The sequence below is a fragment of the Centrocercus urophasianus genome, unplaced genomic scaffold (genome assembly GCF_019232065.1).
Source record: "Centrocercus urophasianus isolate 14NV4802_14NV808 unplaced genomic scaffold, USGS_Curo_1.0 seq_22, whole genome shotgun sequence".
Lineage (NCBI taxonomy): Eukaryota > Metazoa > Chordata > Aves > Galliformes > Phasianidae > Centrocercus > Centrocercus urophasianus.
Window position 1 is genome coordinate 13287382 of NW_024884778.1, and position 16223 is coordinate 13303604.

The window sequence follows — 16223 nt, forward strand, 5'->3', positions numbered from 1 at the left end:
CATGTAGTCCAACCCCTCTGCTAAAGCAGATTCCCTACAGCAGGCTGTACAGGAAAGCTTCCAGATGGGTTTTTAATATCTCTGGAGAAGGAGCCTGCACAGCCTCTCCATGTAGCCTGTTCCAGTGCTTCATTACTCTTGAAGAAAAGAAGTTTTTCCTCATGTTCAGATGGGACTTCCTGTGTTCCAGTTTGTGCCCATTGTTCCTTGTCCTATTGCTGGGCACCACCAAAGTGAGCCTGATCCAGTGCACTTGGCTCCTGCCTTGTAGATACTTACAAGCACTGTGATAAGATCCCTCTCAGCCTTCTCTTCTGCAGGCTGAACAGCCCCAGATTTCTCAGCCTTTCCTCATATGGGAGATGTCCTCCACTGGACACTCTCAGCAGTTCCCTGTCTTTCTTGAACCGAGCAGCCCAGAGCTGGACCCGGTGCTCCAGATGGGGCCTCACCAGGGCAGAGTAGATGGGGAGGATCACCTTCCTTGACCTGCTGGCCACGGTCTTTTTAGTGCACCCCAAGATACCATTGGCCTTCTTGGATACAAGGGCAGATTGCTGGTTCATGGTCAACCTATTGTCATTTGGAAAGTTAGGTCTTTCTCTGCAGCACTCCTGTCCAGTAGGTCAGCCCCTAATCTGTACTATGCATGTTCCTCCCCAGGTGCAGGACTCTGCACTTGCCTTTGATGAACCTCACAAGTTTCCTCTGCTCAGCTCTCAGCCTATCCAGGTCTTGCTGAGTGGCAGCACAGCCTTCTGGTGTGTCAGCCACTCCTCTCAGCTTTGTGTTGCCAGCAAAATTCCCAAGGGTGCGTTCTGTCCCTTCATCCAGGTCACTGATGAAGATGTTAAATCAAGACCGAATCTGGTGCTCTTGTGGATTGCTGTGCTAACCAGCTGTGATATTACTAACCCTGATGGGAGAGGGAGGATGCAAATGATTCAGGAGTCTGTTTAAAAGTTTAAGTCACTATCACAAGAAACAGGAGGGTGTCCCTGCTGGAAATGAAAGAGATGTCACGATGTGCTGAAAGCAGAAAGATGCATCTGAAGAGTGAAACAGCTTTATCTCATTTCTATGTAAATTGTTGCAAGCTGACATTTGTATCTTGGCAAAGCTGAATCTTTCCCAATGGACTGCGGCCCTGATTTTGGCTACTTTAATCCTTCTTAGAGTGCTGATTTCAACCCACTGCTACTCAGAGAGGGAAGTGAAAAAGACATCAGAAGCTATTCTGCAGTGCAGTTAACTTCATTGCTAGCTCCTGCACTAATGGCTGGGCCAACCCTGTAGGGAAGGGAATGAGGAAAAGATGGGTCATCAGGTTTGCTGACTGCAAGCCCTGCTGCTCTGCAGTATGAGCTGGCTGGAAATGAGTGCTACATATTTTCAAAGAAGTGGGATACAGCTGATGTTTGGTGCAGTTGCTTGCCTGAATCCTTATGAGGATAGCTGCTTGCATTGTATTTCTGTTCTGCTCACTCCTCCCCTATAAGGAAAAGTTTGTTTTGTTGGCACCGTGGCTTGTTGGCTTAATTTAGGTATGTGGTCCTTTAGTATCTACTCTAAATGCCATCTTTGTGTATATCTCAGGAAAGATCTCCCTATGCTTCACGTGATGACAGTAGAACAGTATTCTGGCTTTAGGTCATGGGGGCCTCATCTCCTGAATGTAGCAGTGGGTGCACTTTTGGCCTCATCAATCTAGTGATGGTTTTTCTGAGGAGAGTTTGTGTGAGCAGCATGCCAAATTTGTTAGCGGTTGGCTCATGGTAAGCTCACCTGTGCATGGACATAAAGGATTAGAGCCACAAACAATATAGGTGTCTTCTGATGCTCCGCATTCTTAGAAAAGCTTTGTGTACAACTCTTAGCCATCTGGAATATTGCTGATTAAGGCTTCATAAGCCTCATTTATCAAAACAATATCCAAGATGGTAAAGAGTAAGTATTAATCAGAGGATTCCTAACTAGATACTACATTTCAATTTGCAGACCTAAGTAGTCATTTTTAAACTCTGAGGAAAGTCTGAGCCAACTCATTCTCTGTTGCAATAGCCTTTACACAGCAGAGTTATATGTAAATTATAACTTTGTAAGAGTGGTCTTATTCTTGCAACTTAAGAGAGAGAGAAAATGTTTGTTGCGGATAAGTTTTAAAAGGTCACTTTGCTCGTAAGAGAGGTGTTTTAGATCTGACTAATAGGACAAAGCAGCACGCATTGGGTGCAGACACTGGTACTGCTCTTTTCTGCTGAGCTCAAGACAAGAGCAACTGGAGCAGAGGCCTCAGGATTCCTTTGGTGGACAAAATGATATTGCTGCCATTACAAGGAAAGAGTTAACCTCTCCCTGTGGAGAGGAAAATGCCCTGTCACATGCCATGAGCTGCATGGACTGTCAGATATGGAGGAGGAGCAGGGGGAGGACCTCTGAGGCAAGGGTGCGAGAGGAGCAGCAGAGCCCCACAGAAGGTCCTTGGTCCCAGAGGGAGCAGCTCCTGGGGGCTCAGCAGCTTCTGCCAGAAGCTGTGCCTGCAGAAGAGCTGGCGGCAGACGGGGACCCCGCTTGGAGCCATGTGAGTCAGCCACAGCTCGCTGCTGGGCCTGGGGGACACTGCCTCTGTGCTCAGATGCAGAAACCTGGGTGTGGGGAGCATGCTGTGCCTGTGGCCTGAGCTGTCACACAGCAGTTGGCTCTGCCCACTCTGCTGGGCTGGGGACCACCTGAAGGGAGAATTGTGCAAGCACTTCTCATGGGGTAGCCATTGTCGTGCTGTACCCATTACTAGCATTGATATAGAAGGAGAGCATAGATGAAAATTGAGAGGCTGAATTACACAGTTTTATTCCCAGGACTACCCAAAGTTTGAGCTTCTCACTAAGGCAGAAGGGGTTGCTGAGATTCTCACATGGGCAGGATCAGCAGTGGAGTGCTTCAGAATGCTGCGTGTAGCACAACCCCTCAGTGGGAGATGTACTTTGTTTTTGATTGAATTTCTTTGCACCAGGAATGTAAACGTTATTCTTTCTGTTAAACCGAGACTGAACAGTAAACATTTTTTAAGTTTGTTTCTTGATGCTTTTCTTTCTAGAATATAAAATACAATAACTCTGTTCCTGCCTTGGTCTGAGTGTCACAGTGGTGTCATCCGACATCCAGGAAGAAAACTCTCTAACATACTGATCCCTATTGCTAAACCAGCCTATCTCAATGGCAACCACCGGTGGTGCTGATGGCATTGCTTGCTGATAGTAGAATCATGCAGGTGATTGCTTGCAACAAAAGTGCAGTAACTCCTTTGTTCTTCTGCCTGTTCCAACCTGACTTGGATTGCACTGGGACACACATTCCCTCCGCATCCCACACTCAGTGCATTAGCTCGAATTTGCAACCACTTGCACTCCGCATCCTAACACTGCATCAAATCTGTGTGCGCTAACAGGTTGCAAGGGACATCTGAAGTCATAGCTTTTATAAAGTCACATGCGTTGGTAACCCATATTCATACAGGGAACAGATACCTTTTGTAAACATTATTATTGTAAGATATTAAACATTACAAGTATTTATATTGAAAGATCATTATACTTCTTATTTTGCTCACCTTTTATGCTCCCTGCCTGTAGATTCATAGTTCAATCGCTGCTTTAATTTTCCGCTCTTATTTGTGTATGTGCAAGTGAAAGTATATAATAGTCCAGGGTGATGCGACAATCGCTTCCAAGCTGATTCCCAAACGTACAGAGGGGCTTGTTGCTGTGCTCGAGCAGGTGTGGTTGTTACAGCCATTCCCTCCACCCATACAGCCAGAGATCTGCTGTGTAAATGAACATGCTTAAATGATCTCCTTCTTCTGGTCCTCTCCTGATGATTTCTTACGTTTTTTGTCACATCCTAAATAACAGACAGTGGAACTAAAACTTGTTTGAGTCTGCGATGAGAAATGGGAATTGCAGTTAAAGATCTTGTACTCACTAGGTCTTACTGCAGCATTGCACCCAACAAAGTAAATGAGGCAAGAGATAATAAATGCAAAACTTTTGTTGGCTGATTTCAGTTACGTGTGGTGGGAGGATATATGTAACGTGTTTTTCAAGCAACAGGTCAAGGCCACGTTTACTACAGTTAATTTTGAAGAGATTTCCTGGTCAGCATATTTGCAGTGACCTTCATTCTGATGCCATAATCTCATTTTTCATGCATAACTTGATGGTTTTTCTTAGTCAGATTATTTTTTTTGCGTGTTTAATCATTCTGCCAAGAGATTTATATGTAGACAATGGGCATATTTAGTGATGAAACATCAGAGCCTGTGACCTTCCCATGAGGCTCCAGACCAATGTTTTTTTACTGATGCTCTGCAGAATTCACTGTGGGCCAATTGTGTTTGCTAGGGGTTCGTGGCTACCTTGTTGGGTTTAGCTACATAAACTCACCCTTGAAAACAACCCAAATGCCTATAGTGTTCTGTCTAGCTCGTTAAATGTTCATATTGTTTCCTTTTTAAATATATCAAATGTTTTCTCTGTATTTGTAGGTTACGTATTGCTTATACAGATGAGGTAAATTCCTATCAGACAGTGTTATGAACATCACTGAATTGTGTATTCCAGATACTTTCTTAGATCTGCAATTAATCTGCTTAGATTATCCTTAGACTTGGACTTGGTATGTTTTATTTCTTTTTTTTGTATTTAAACAACTTGCATGAAATTCTCCATATCCATCTTATGTCAGTTAATTAGCCCTCCATTTCAGAAGTATGGATGTTGAGTTTACTTCTGTTTGAGACAGTTGTGCAGTTTTTCTTAGCTAGTATATTTTGAATTTTGGTGCCATGTTTCCTTGGGAATGCTCAGGGGAGACAGATGGCTTTTGAATAAATGAATGAGATGGATCCTTTGATTTCAACTAGAAACCTGTGTTTCACACCAACCCCCTCCGTTGTTGGGAGGCTTGTAAGCATTAGGGCACAGTGCTGCGGGGAGGATTTTCAGCATTACAATGAGATGGCCTTGGAGATTTTAATGAAGAGTAAGGAGCTGAAGCATCCTGTAACATATGAGCATTGAGAAAACGCCTTGGAAAAGCAGTTTTGTGCAGTACTTCACTGTGCATCTTATGTCCTCGTTTGTTTTAGTCATTTATTTGTAGCTTAGGTGCTCGGCAGATTCAAAAGAAGTGGAAAGTTTAATGGTATTTGTAGGAAGGAAAGGGATTTGTAAGGTAAAAAAATCAGGGTCAGACATCACAGGTCTGTCAAAAGAACGTTTTGAGACAAACCTAATTCCTAGCTGCCCAACACATCCTGCCCTGCTCCATCCTAGCCGTGCTGGAGTTCATCAGACCACTTAAATGAAGGGATGTTTGTGGATTCTGGAAAATTAAGCCAAGAGGCATACAGTGACCTGCCTTATACTGTTCCTGCCTCTCATGAGCTCAAGTTGTGCCAAAACACCCATGAGGCACACTTCCATTTTAAAAAGCAATTGGCAGCTCCTGTGAGCACACATCTAGGAGCAGTGTGTTTCTCCAGAGGGTTGAAAGCTCCTCAGGTGCTGTGGTGGAAGCTGTCTCTGCCTCTTAGTTATAATGCTTTCTTTTTTTCTTTTCCTGCAGTTAAATTGATACCTTTGTACATTTGGGGGATGTCTTTCAGTAAACATGAAGCTCTAGTACGTTACAATGTTTATTGTCCATTCTTCCTGATGAGTGTCATTAACATCAGAAATAGATGGTTTCCTGTAGCAAACTGGCTGTCTTCTATCAGTCAGTCTTCTCAGGATAGTTTCTTATGGCACCACCTCTGTGGCTCGGCAGAAGCAGGAAGCAGAGCCTGCAGCTGTTCTGTGAGGTTTTCAAAATTCATGCATTACGTATTTTACTCTTCTGAACTTTAAGGTGTAAAGGTAAAGATTGACCTGAAGTGAAGATGAATTGATTTTAAACTCAAATCTAAGGCTGAAGTGGCAACAGAATGCCAATAAAGAGGTAAAAGTAAAATCTGATGTTTGAATATTCAGAAATACACAGGGAAATACCAGCCCTTGCCAAAATTCATCCCTGGCATTTCTTCAAGACCAAATTCAGTAAGGGCTGATCCTTTTAAATGAAGACAGGGATAGGTGAGCCCTTCTCAGGGCTTCAGGCTTCTTTGCCTGCTGCTGTACAATCACAGTTACTGTCCTTTCAGGGTGAAACTTTAAAAGGGTTTGAATGGAGTTCAATGTCTAAATCCCATTCAGTCATTTGCCTAATTGGATTTTGTCTTTATTAAGATAAAGGAAATCATGTTTCCTTGTTGGTTTTTTTTCCCTGCTTATTGACTTCACTGCAAGTAATAGTCCTTAAGTAATAGGGTCTAACTGCAAAACCTCGTTCAAAATTCATGTCTGAACTATTGTCCATACATACCTTGATTTAGTAGATGTATATGAGATTTTCAAATATGAGTTTTTGCTTCCAATTTAAGCTGAACATCAGAAATAAAAAGGATAACTTCTAGTGTTAGCACTGTTACTCTCTGTAACTGAATGTGGAGATGAAAAGTATTCACAGTAAATGACTACTTCTGCTGAAGGGAATGGAGGTGAGTTGCATGTTACCAAAGGTGGGTGTCTGGTAGTTCCTCCTGCCTGGGCAGGGGCACAGAGGGGTGGCTGCTGTTTTCTGAAGTGAGCCTCCCTTCTTCCCCGTCCACAACCTCACATCAGGAAAACATCAGCCTGAGCTTTGAAAACACGCAGCTAGACGTGTCCATTAACTTCCCAGGTCTCCTTGCTAATTATTTTTACAGTACATTTTGATTGTGCAGAGATGACGTGATATATAAGCTGCTATTTAGTTTGAGTACTTGCACACTGCTTCTCCTGCAGTCTCTCTTTATGTTGGTAAGATGTGTGTTTTTGTAATTCAGAGGCTCAATACCCTGAGGAGGATCTTGCTGAGTGAAGGTATTTGTCCTGAAATATTAGAGAGTAGGGAAAAGTGACCTTTGACTACCCTACAAGTATATGTGTTTCTTCTAATCCTCTCTGTCTTCTTAAAACAGCCCCACCTAACCTGAAAGAAATACAAATTGTTCCTCTTACATCTACATAGAGCCAAATCTCCCTACATGGAGAATGTAGTTCTGCTTCTGTAAGATTTCTTCTGTGACAAAACAGTTGGCTTTTTTCCTTGAAATGACACGGTCATAGGCTAACACTTTCAAATCTAGAAGTGAGCCATATTCCCAGGAAAAAAGAAATTAGCTTTTGATGGAAATGCGACTTAGTTTCTTCATAGGTTATGCCTGTCCTTCCATTTGTTTCCAGTAAGATTCAGACAACATACTTAGGAAATGCAAGAGCAACACAGGACTGTTGGGCATGCTCTCCCTCTAACCTGCTTTGTTTCAGATTGTTTTGAGTGGGGGAAAGGAGCGATTGAGAGTACTGGGGGATGTAGAAAAACAAGAGGTTTATGGGAAACAGAAATCTGAATTTCTGCATGGGTCTTTGAAGGTATTTTCAACTCATTCTTGAAACTGCTTATTTGAAGAAAAACGCAATTACTCTTCTTTAATTTTTTAGTTGTTTGAGTATTAAGTCTGTTTCTTGAGTAATGACCTCAGAGTCCACAGAATGCAAAAGTAAGGTCTGCAGTTGTTTGTAAAGAAAAAGGACGTGTGTGTGATGTAAGACTGAGTAACGTACAAGCCAATGTGTTAAAAATGCAGTGATACTAAATTAAAACTATCTTCTTCAAAGTAGCTGAGTTGACTACATAGTATATAAAAGCATCCTTACTTAAGAGATAGAACGTATATATATATCTTTTCAAACTGAATTGTTTTCCTCTATTGTTTTAGGGTATAAAGCCAGCAAGCTTTGAGAAAGTTACAGATCCTGAAATTAAGGAGATAATTGGGGAGTGCATTTGCAAAAATAAGGAAGAAAGGTTTGTATCACATAGTCAAATCTTGTTTAATTAATGTATATGCAGAGACTTTGGAACTGTGTGGGTTCCTAATCTAGATTCTGGGTCTCCTCTGAGTGGAATGGAAATACAAATGGTTATGTTCCTGCCATATAATGTGAAGATAATAGAATAAATTCAATTGCTGTGTTTCTCTCAAGTTGAAAGAATTATGTAAAAAAGCAAAGTTGTGGACTTGTTTTCAGCTTTGATTTTAGAAACTACTCTTCTATGCTGGTCTCTCCTGGTCTGCTTGTGTGTATCTTGACTTTCAGAAATGTAGTTCCTGGGAACCTCAGGTAACTGTCTAGAGGGAACCTTGTTTTAGAACTCATTAAGCTCAGATACTCAAGGAACATGAAGGGAGGGTGTAATCTCCATTTCTGAGTATGTTTAAGATGTATGAATATTGTAGAAGCTTTGTTAAATAGGAAACACAGCAATCCTCAGCAACTCTAGAAATATTGCCTCTTTCTGCTAAGAATACAAGTTAGTTATGGATAAGCACGAAGAAAACTGTAAATTTTTGCCTCTAATAGCAATTTATTGTCACAAGTTTCTCAGAATGTCCTTAAGACTTGCAGTGTTTGACTGTTCTTTATATCCAATGCAGATATGAAATTAAAGACTTATTAAGCCATGCCTTTTTTGCTGAAGATACTGGGGTAAGGGTGGAACTTGCAGAAGAAGACCATGGTAGGAAATCCTCTATTGCCTTAAGACTCTGGGTAGAAGATCCTAAGAAACTGAAAGGAAAACCCAAAGATAATGGAGCCATTGAGTTTACTTTTGATCTGGAGAAGGAAACTCCTGATGATGTTGCACAAGAAATGGTAAAATAAACTTCTCCTGGCAAATATATGTATAATTAGTGCATAAATCTCAAAGGACAGCAGGAGCAAGTCTGGTAAAGGAACTTCAGTTTAAACTGTTCTAGATTAAGCAGTTTGCATTGATCTTGAGATTGAATGCCAGAACAAAAAGGGTGAACTAGGAAAACTGAAAAACTGAAAAAGGATGTGGAATCAGATACATGAAGTGCTGTTTCAAAACAGCAAGTCACTCAAGGATCAAAGAAGTCTCTTCTACTCTATATTTTGAAAATTAATTTGCTAGTTTATCTTAGCTGTTGATCTCTTTACATTTGTCTGAAATCTATTGAAATATATCTAATGCAGTTTAGGTTTTTTAATGTCATGAATGCAAAGAGCAAGTAAGCTCTTAGGCAAGGGTCTGCATTTTCTTGTGCTTGCACTTGTGTTCCTATTATTATATCCTAAATCCCAAAGGATCCTGTTTATTGATGTTGTCATCAACACTCCTGCTTAGGAAGCAGTCACTTTGCTAACGTCACCTTACCATTCTTGGAGTCATCATCTCATGTATCCCAAAAATAATGAGAAAATCAAGCTCCTCTGTCATCCTGTTACTTGTTTGCAGTAGGTCCAATATATTTTCCAATATATTGTTACAGAACTTCATTTAAAAGTTGCTTTACTACAGTTACTTACTGTTGTATTTTACATCTGTATTTAAATATCTATGGAAGTATTTGGAGTTCTGAACTTCCATAGATTACCCTGCTTGTGATATTTTGTTTTTCATGGGAAATAATTCTTATAGTATAAGTATGCTTCCAAGATATCTAACTACTGTGATACCCAAATTAATTAATTGCTTTCAAACTTGAATCTGTTAGAGGGACAAGCAATCATAGATATTTTTTTCTAATCCAAATGAAGTGCAAAACACCAAATTTATGTATTTTCATCAGTTCGTGTTGCTTTGTGTGCTATGGTAGTGAAAAATGCAGGAGATCTCTTGAGTGCAGGGAATTATTTATCATTATTGATAGGTTTTTAGTAGTCAGATATTCCAAGCTTGTCCAAATGGTGTAGGCAAAAAACTTCAAACATGCTGCTGGGTTTGGAACCTAACATGTTTCACAGTCAGTTGTGTGATGAAATAGTATGTCTTAATTAAATGGTGATCATTCTCTAAGTAGAGATGTCAGAATAGGAGTTATGTAGAAACTTGCTGATATGCCAGGTTTTTAGTTCCTTTCTGTTAAGCTTTGCCAAGAAAAATCCACTGTTTCCCTTAGTTAATGCCATGCAAGGCTCTCTGGACCTGTTTGGTCCATTGATACAGTAACTCGCACCCATTAGTTTGCAGATCCTCTGTTCAGGAGCATCAGTAAAGTCTGAGCACATTGGCAGTGGAAAATACCACAACCATTTGTAAAAGTGTATTTTAAGCTCCTTTGTACCTATTTGATTTTACACATAAAAAAGATATAAGCTGTAAAACTGTAGTTTTTGGGCAAGAGCAAAATGAGAACTTCTAGACTTCCTTCACGTAGATAAATTGGTCGAATATGCATCTTTCAGGAGATGCAGATTTTAACGTGCAATTCTCTGGCAGCTCATTAGTAGGCTAACAAAGAGTAGGAGTCTGACGAGGAAGTTCATGCAAAGAGCATACAAACAAATTTTCCATGTTATCTTCTGAGGAGTTGAATTCTGAGAAATGTTGCTCCCCTTTTCAGTCAAATGTGAGCAGTCTGAGTTTAGCCAAAATCTTTTATGAAAGTAAGTCAATACTGACTTTGTTTTAGAAGTTAATTTGTGTCTAAATTCTGTTAAAATATTGACTTGCAGTGTTATCAAGCACACCAATTTGGGAAACTCTGTATGCTGGAAAGGTTAAGGCAATAAATTCTGAGTAGAGGTAATGAGGTTTACTCCAATTGCGTTGTCAAAATACCATTTTTCAAAGATGCTTTTTTCTTTTGACTATTTTGTTAGTTGTAACAAAACAAAACAAAACCAAACAAACCAACTTCAATTAAGCTTATTCTCTTCTCATCATCGGAGATTAACTGGCTAATAAATCAATCAGATAGGTAGTCAAGTCTTATAAAAGTTACTTGTTCTTAAAAGCACTAGGGAAAGAAGTTTTAATTCCCCCAAAAAGCAAAAACCCCCCTCGCAATAAATGAATAAATAACAGCCCATCAAGCTCTTGAATTCCTGTTCTTGTGAGCAATGAGTATGTTGGGTTTTTCTTCAAAGTAATGCTTTCTATAAGGAAGTGATTCCAGTAAAACCCGAGTGCGTTTCTGCTTGTGCACCGCTGTGCACACATGGCCTTGCTAAGTTTGTGCCTCTTCTGTAGATTGACTCTGGATTTTTTCATGAAAACGATCTCAAGATAGTTGCCAAGTCAATACGTGACAGAGTAGCATTGATACTGTGGAGAAGAGAGAGAATTTGGCCTAGAATACAGTCGGAGGAACGCCGAGATTCTGAGTGCTTGGAGAAGTCGAAGGCGCCGCCTCCACAGCAGGTTCAAGTCACATACCTTTCCCACACGGGCCATCACATCCTGTCCGAGTCGGAGGAACCCGAGGCAGACCAGCATCCCTTCCAGCAAAACCTGCCCACCAGCATCACATCCGTTGCATGTAAGTCTCAGGTTTGCTTTGTGTACGCATGATAATGAATGTCCCAGTATGAAAATGAACAAGTATATGAGCTCAGCAGCTGGACGCCATGCAGGTTTTGCGTGTTAGCTCAGAGGCATCAAGTGAATCCGGCAAGTGCAGAAGGCTCGAAAGAAATGGTTTCAAGAAAAAGTACTGTTTAAAGATAACTCCTTCAGTAGCAATAAATGCAGAAAAGACAAATATGTTTTCAAATGGAACAGGTGGTGGAATTGCTACTGAGTTTGTGTGAAACAATTGCAGAACTTGAACTGGCACCAAGGTGGTTGCAGTGGCTGGTGGTGTTCATTGTTCGCCTTTTCAAGTGGTGTTTGCATGTGGGGGTGTTTATCCAAAGCCAGGTCTTCCTGAAGATGTTGAAGCTGCTTGCGTTTGCATGTTACTCTTGATGGCTTATATGGTGGTTTTGTGAGTCTGTGCAGTGACCCAGAGCAGAGAAAAAAGGCTCACTGAATGTTATGTGGTGTAACTCAGGATTTCCCTTTTCTATGGGAAAAAACTTGGACTAGTTTGACAATATCAGACCTTGTGGGCTGACAACATTTATTGGGTTTTTAAGTTATCATGCAGGTGCTTTCTCTGACCATCCAGGCTCACTGTTTTATCCTGAGCTTGTCTACCTTCTCCATGTTCAGAGGGTGGTTGGTTTGAAAATAATCACTGGGCTATTTCAAGACAGGTGGGTTTATGCCTCCTGTTATAAATCCAAGCACTGGTTTTGTTCTGTCTTGGAGTAAGGAACTACCTGGCCTTGCAGAGCTTGTGTTTCTTCGTTTCACTTCTGAGCATCAGACTTGTCTCCAGCAAACAGCAAGGCACGAGGAAGCAGTGTTTATAATTGCCTAAAATAACTCAGCCTTGTCTGTCCCCTAAAATCAGTCTTTGTTAGCAAGTCAGGTTCTGCCTGCTACTGAAATCTTTATTTATACCTTTAAACATCTTGAAGGAAATATTGCCAGATAATTTTAGATTAGAATATTTGAATTTTTGTGAGAGTTTTTTTTAGCCACTTTTTCTGGTTAAAATCTGATGTACATATTTTGCTACTGAACTATTATTATGATGGTTTTGTTTTACTGTTCTAGACTTCTATGTAAGCATATTTAAAGTCAAGGTACTTTAGCAAAGAGACAGCTGCTGCTTTAATGCAGGCATTGTATAAATTGCCATACAGAGGCCTGCTTTGAATACTAGAACAACCAAGCACGCCTCTACAAGAAAACAAATCTTTACCAGATGTGAGAAATGCAGTATTTGCATAATTCTCAAGAATATTGGAGTATTACAAAGCTTATTCTCAAGTCATATTGATCTTATTTCATTTATTTTAGATAATGTACTTACTTTATGCTAATCCTTTGAGGAGCACGATGATTATTATTCCTTATTTCTGATGGTGCAATGACATTGTGCTTCTCACAGTTCTGTTGGTGGTTAACTAGAAATATTTTTTAGTAAATATAAATTTCTTTCTTTATTTACTTACTACTCCTCAGCTTTTAACATTTGGTATTATCAAATGTCTTCAACAGTTTCTTAGTGCCTAAGAGCTCTCTAAATTACTTTTCTACCAATTCAAATAACAATGTGAGATCAGATGTAAAAATGTAAGTTAATAATGTGAACTGTAATGCATGTTGTTTCATAAAACCAAGAGATTCACGGCTTTTATAATAATTAATCCTATGCTGCCATAGTCTTCTCATTTCCTTGGTGTCCTGAATAATTGTTTGTAATAAAGTGAAAGTGTATATGCTGCAGAAATCCCTACCCCTTACAGTGGAAAGATGATTTAAACACATCTGTAACTTAAGCCTTCTTTGTTAACTATACAACTGTTCTCTCTTTGAGTTTCAAATTTCTATTATAAGCTCTTTGCCTTTTGGGTGCTTGCAGCTACCTTCTCAATTGTCTTTTGTTATTCTTCTCATGAAAAATTTGGTAGCTTATACTGAACAAATACTGAGCACCTGCACTTCACAGGCTTCAAACACTGTAAAAAGATATTTTTAAACCAGTAATGCTCAGTGGTACAGTTAGAAGATTTATTTTTCTGCAGTAGAAGATGCCATGCTTGCCCAGTGTCAGGTTGTGTGATTCTGCTGGTTCGTTGGCATGAGAAACACTGGTAGAGCCCTTTAATCTTTTAAATGATCACAAACCTGAACTGAGGTAGCTGTTTCATTTCATTCTGTGATTTTGTTTTTATGCGCAGGTGGCTAAAAGCTTTTCACTTACAGATTACAAAATCAGGATGCATTTTGGTTATAATTCCTCTAGCATCTGTTCTTGTAGTGCCGCATAGCCTGCTTACAGTGAGAGCTGCCCTACTGCTGCTGCTGCCTAATGCAGGGCATCATGTTATAGGCTTGCTTAAATAATGCTGCTTTACCTTCTGTCACATACATCAGTCAAAAAATCCATAGTACATTTTCCTGTGACTTCTTCATGGTGTGTTTTTCCCCTAATCCAATGGAATTATTTTACCTATTCTTCATCTCAAGGTATCGTTGTATACTCAAGTTGGTGGTTATTTGAGGAGCTAATGCAAAGCATATAAAAGGTTGTGTATTTTTCTACGCCACTGGTCAAAAAGGTGCTAAAATCAGTGCTTCTCTAGAAGAACTGACTCCAGGATGCCACAATCTGCTGTGAACATTACAATGGGAGTTTTCTATCCTTTTATCCTAGAAAATCCATGAAGGTCTGCAATTCTTGCTATCAACCATACGCGCGCCCTTTAAAGGAAATATCAGTGTGCTTAAAATATCATTGTGCACAGAAATCCATGAGGATTACTCTTGGGGTTTGGCTTAGAAGGAGCAGTACGTGCCCTTTGTAGAAAATAACAATTGTGTTGTATAACGTGTTTTTAGAATGGCAAGGTCTAAGGTAGTAAAATTCAAATTACATAAACAAATGCTGACCTTGCTCCGAAATCATTACTTGAACACTTTAAGTTGCTGAGCTCAAAATAAATAAATAAATAAATAAATGAAATGTAATTCTTTTTTCAGCTGACAGCACATTCGACAGTGGTCAGGGGTCCACTGTTTATTCAGACTCGCAGAGCAGCCAGCAAAGCGTCATCTACTCATCTGTGCCCGACGCCGTGCCGCCCGCAATCCAGCGGGTGTACAGCCCGCCTCTCAGCGAGGGCCAGGCGCTGCCCCACAGCCTCCCGCAGCTGGGGCACTACCAGCAGCCCTCAGCAGTAAGTCTAAAGCTTCTCGAAGCTGTGCTGTAGCCTAGATCATACTTAATGACTGCTTTTATGCTGTTTTCAGTGGGTGTAGATTGCAGGGCTTGCTTTATATAATTCTCGCTTGTTTGTAGCAGTGTATACTTGCTTAGTACTTACGTCTCTAGTTGATCTAAAATGTGCATTGAGTAGACAGCGTACTTCTAGTTCATTGTGCCGTTTTTAAGGTGTGCTTTCCTAGCAGCTGTCTTTTTTATTTTTTTCCCAATTAAAGAGTTTTTCATCAGTCTGTTTTCACTGAGCTGCAGTAACAGTGTAGCTGTTTTTACAGCTTTTAATTTATTGCTTTTAAGCTTGTGCATAAATTTGAGGACGTTTGTTTGTTTTCATTCACTGTCAATATAGCCACACATTATTGCTCCTTCACTTGTTCAAGACCTTCTTGGGTGTGATGTTTCTCCCCATTGTGACAAAGGTCAAACATCCGTTCACTACCTTTCTGGCTCTGGATTTAATATTGCACAGAGACGGCGAAGTACTTCCATTATTGAGGCTCCGAAATCGAGGACTGGTAGCCCAGTCAGGCTTTCACACTGTTGTGACCTTGACCAAAAGCAGATAATGGAATTACTGGTGAAAGAACAAACAAACGTGAGGGAACACAAATCTTCAGGTGATCCCGCTGAGAGGCACAGTGCAGTGTTCCCTTTAGAAGCCGCAGCTGCCCCGTGTTCCTGTTGCAGCCCACGCTTGCTGCACATGGCAGGCGATGCTCCATGTGCTTTTCGTCGCCACAGTGACTCTGTTGTGAGTTTGGCTCCGGATGCGATGTCCTGTCCCCAGGAGTTAAGGGAAGGGAGCTCTGACCTGCAGACCAGGGAAGGGGAAGCAGGCATGTCACCACTGATGGCACTCGGGAACTCAGCAAACCCCACCGAGCTGATGTTTCTCCAGCAGGCTTGTCAGATGTGCCTGGCCTGCTTATTTCAGTCTGGTAAAGACCAGAACACGTCAAAAGTGTTGATGCCTGCTGAATGCGCTCACTCCCTGTGCAGCCGGATCCCAGACAAGTCAGTGTCTCAACCTCTCCCCCAAACCAGCGGGCCGTGTGGCAGAAGTTTAGACCTGCCTTTGTTACGTGAATCTTTACAATACATAATTAGCCAGAAGACCAGTTCTTCTCCCATGAGATCTGCAAGAGTTGCAGAAAATATTCCGCCTTTTGAATCCTGTGATTATGGAGAAGCCAACATGCCTGGACTGTTCCAGCCCTGTCATGAAGCTTGCACTGGCAAAACCCTGCTGGCAGAGAAGAGCAATTGGGTGACTGCAGCTACCCTGAGCAGTGGAAGCAGCCTACCCAGTAAAAATGACAGTAATGATGTGGTAGGTTAATTCTTTGTCTCATGCTATTTGACTTAAGAGAAGAAAAGTCAAATCCAGGACCAGTGGTTGTTTCCTGCTTGATCCAGATTTACCCAACATTGGGAGTGCTTCATTTTCCCTGGTTTTACCTTATGTTTTCCAAAATGCCTGCAAGAAATTGTGAAC

The 16223-nt window shown here is 40.9% G+C and overlaps 1 protein-coding gene across 1 annotated transcript in view; it reads left to right on the plus strand.

The window, feature by feature from the left end:
- The window catches only part of WNK2 (WNK lysine deficient protein kinase 2), a 105778-nt gene that overhangs the window by 42534 nt on the left and 47021 nt on the right, over nucleotides 1-16223 (plus strand). The window contains exons 5-8 of the mRNA XM_042823754.1: nucleotides 7859-7947; nucleotides 8579-8798; nucleotides 11143-11431; nucleotides 14488-14684. Coding sequence (XP_042679688.1) covers nucleotides 7859-7947; nucleotides 8579-8798; nucleotides 11143-11431; nucleotides 14488-14684 — 795 coding nt within the window. The remainder of the gene's footprint in view (nucleotides 1-7858; nucleotides 7948-8578; nucleotides 8799-11142; nucleotides 11432-14487; nucleotides 14685-16223) is intronic.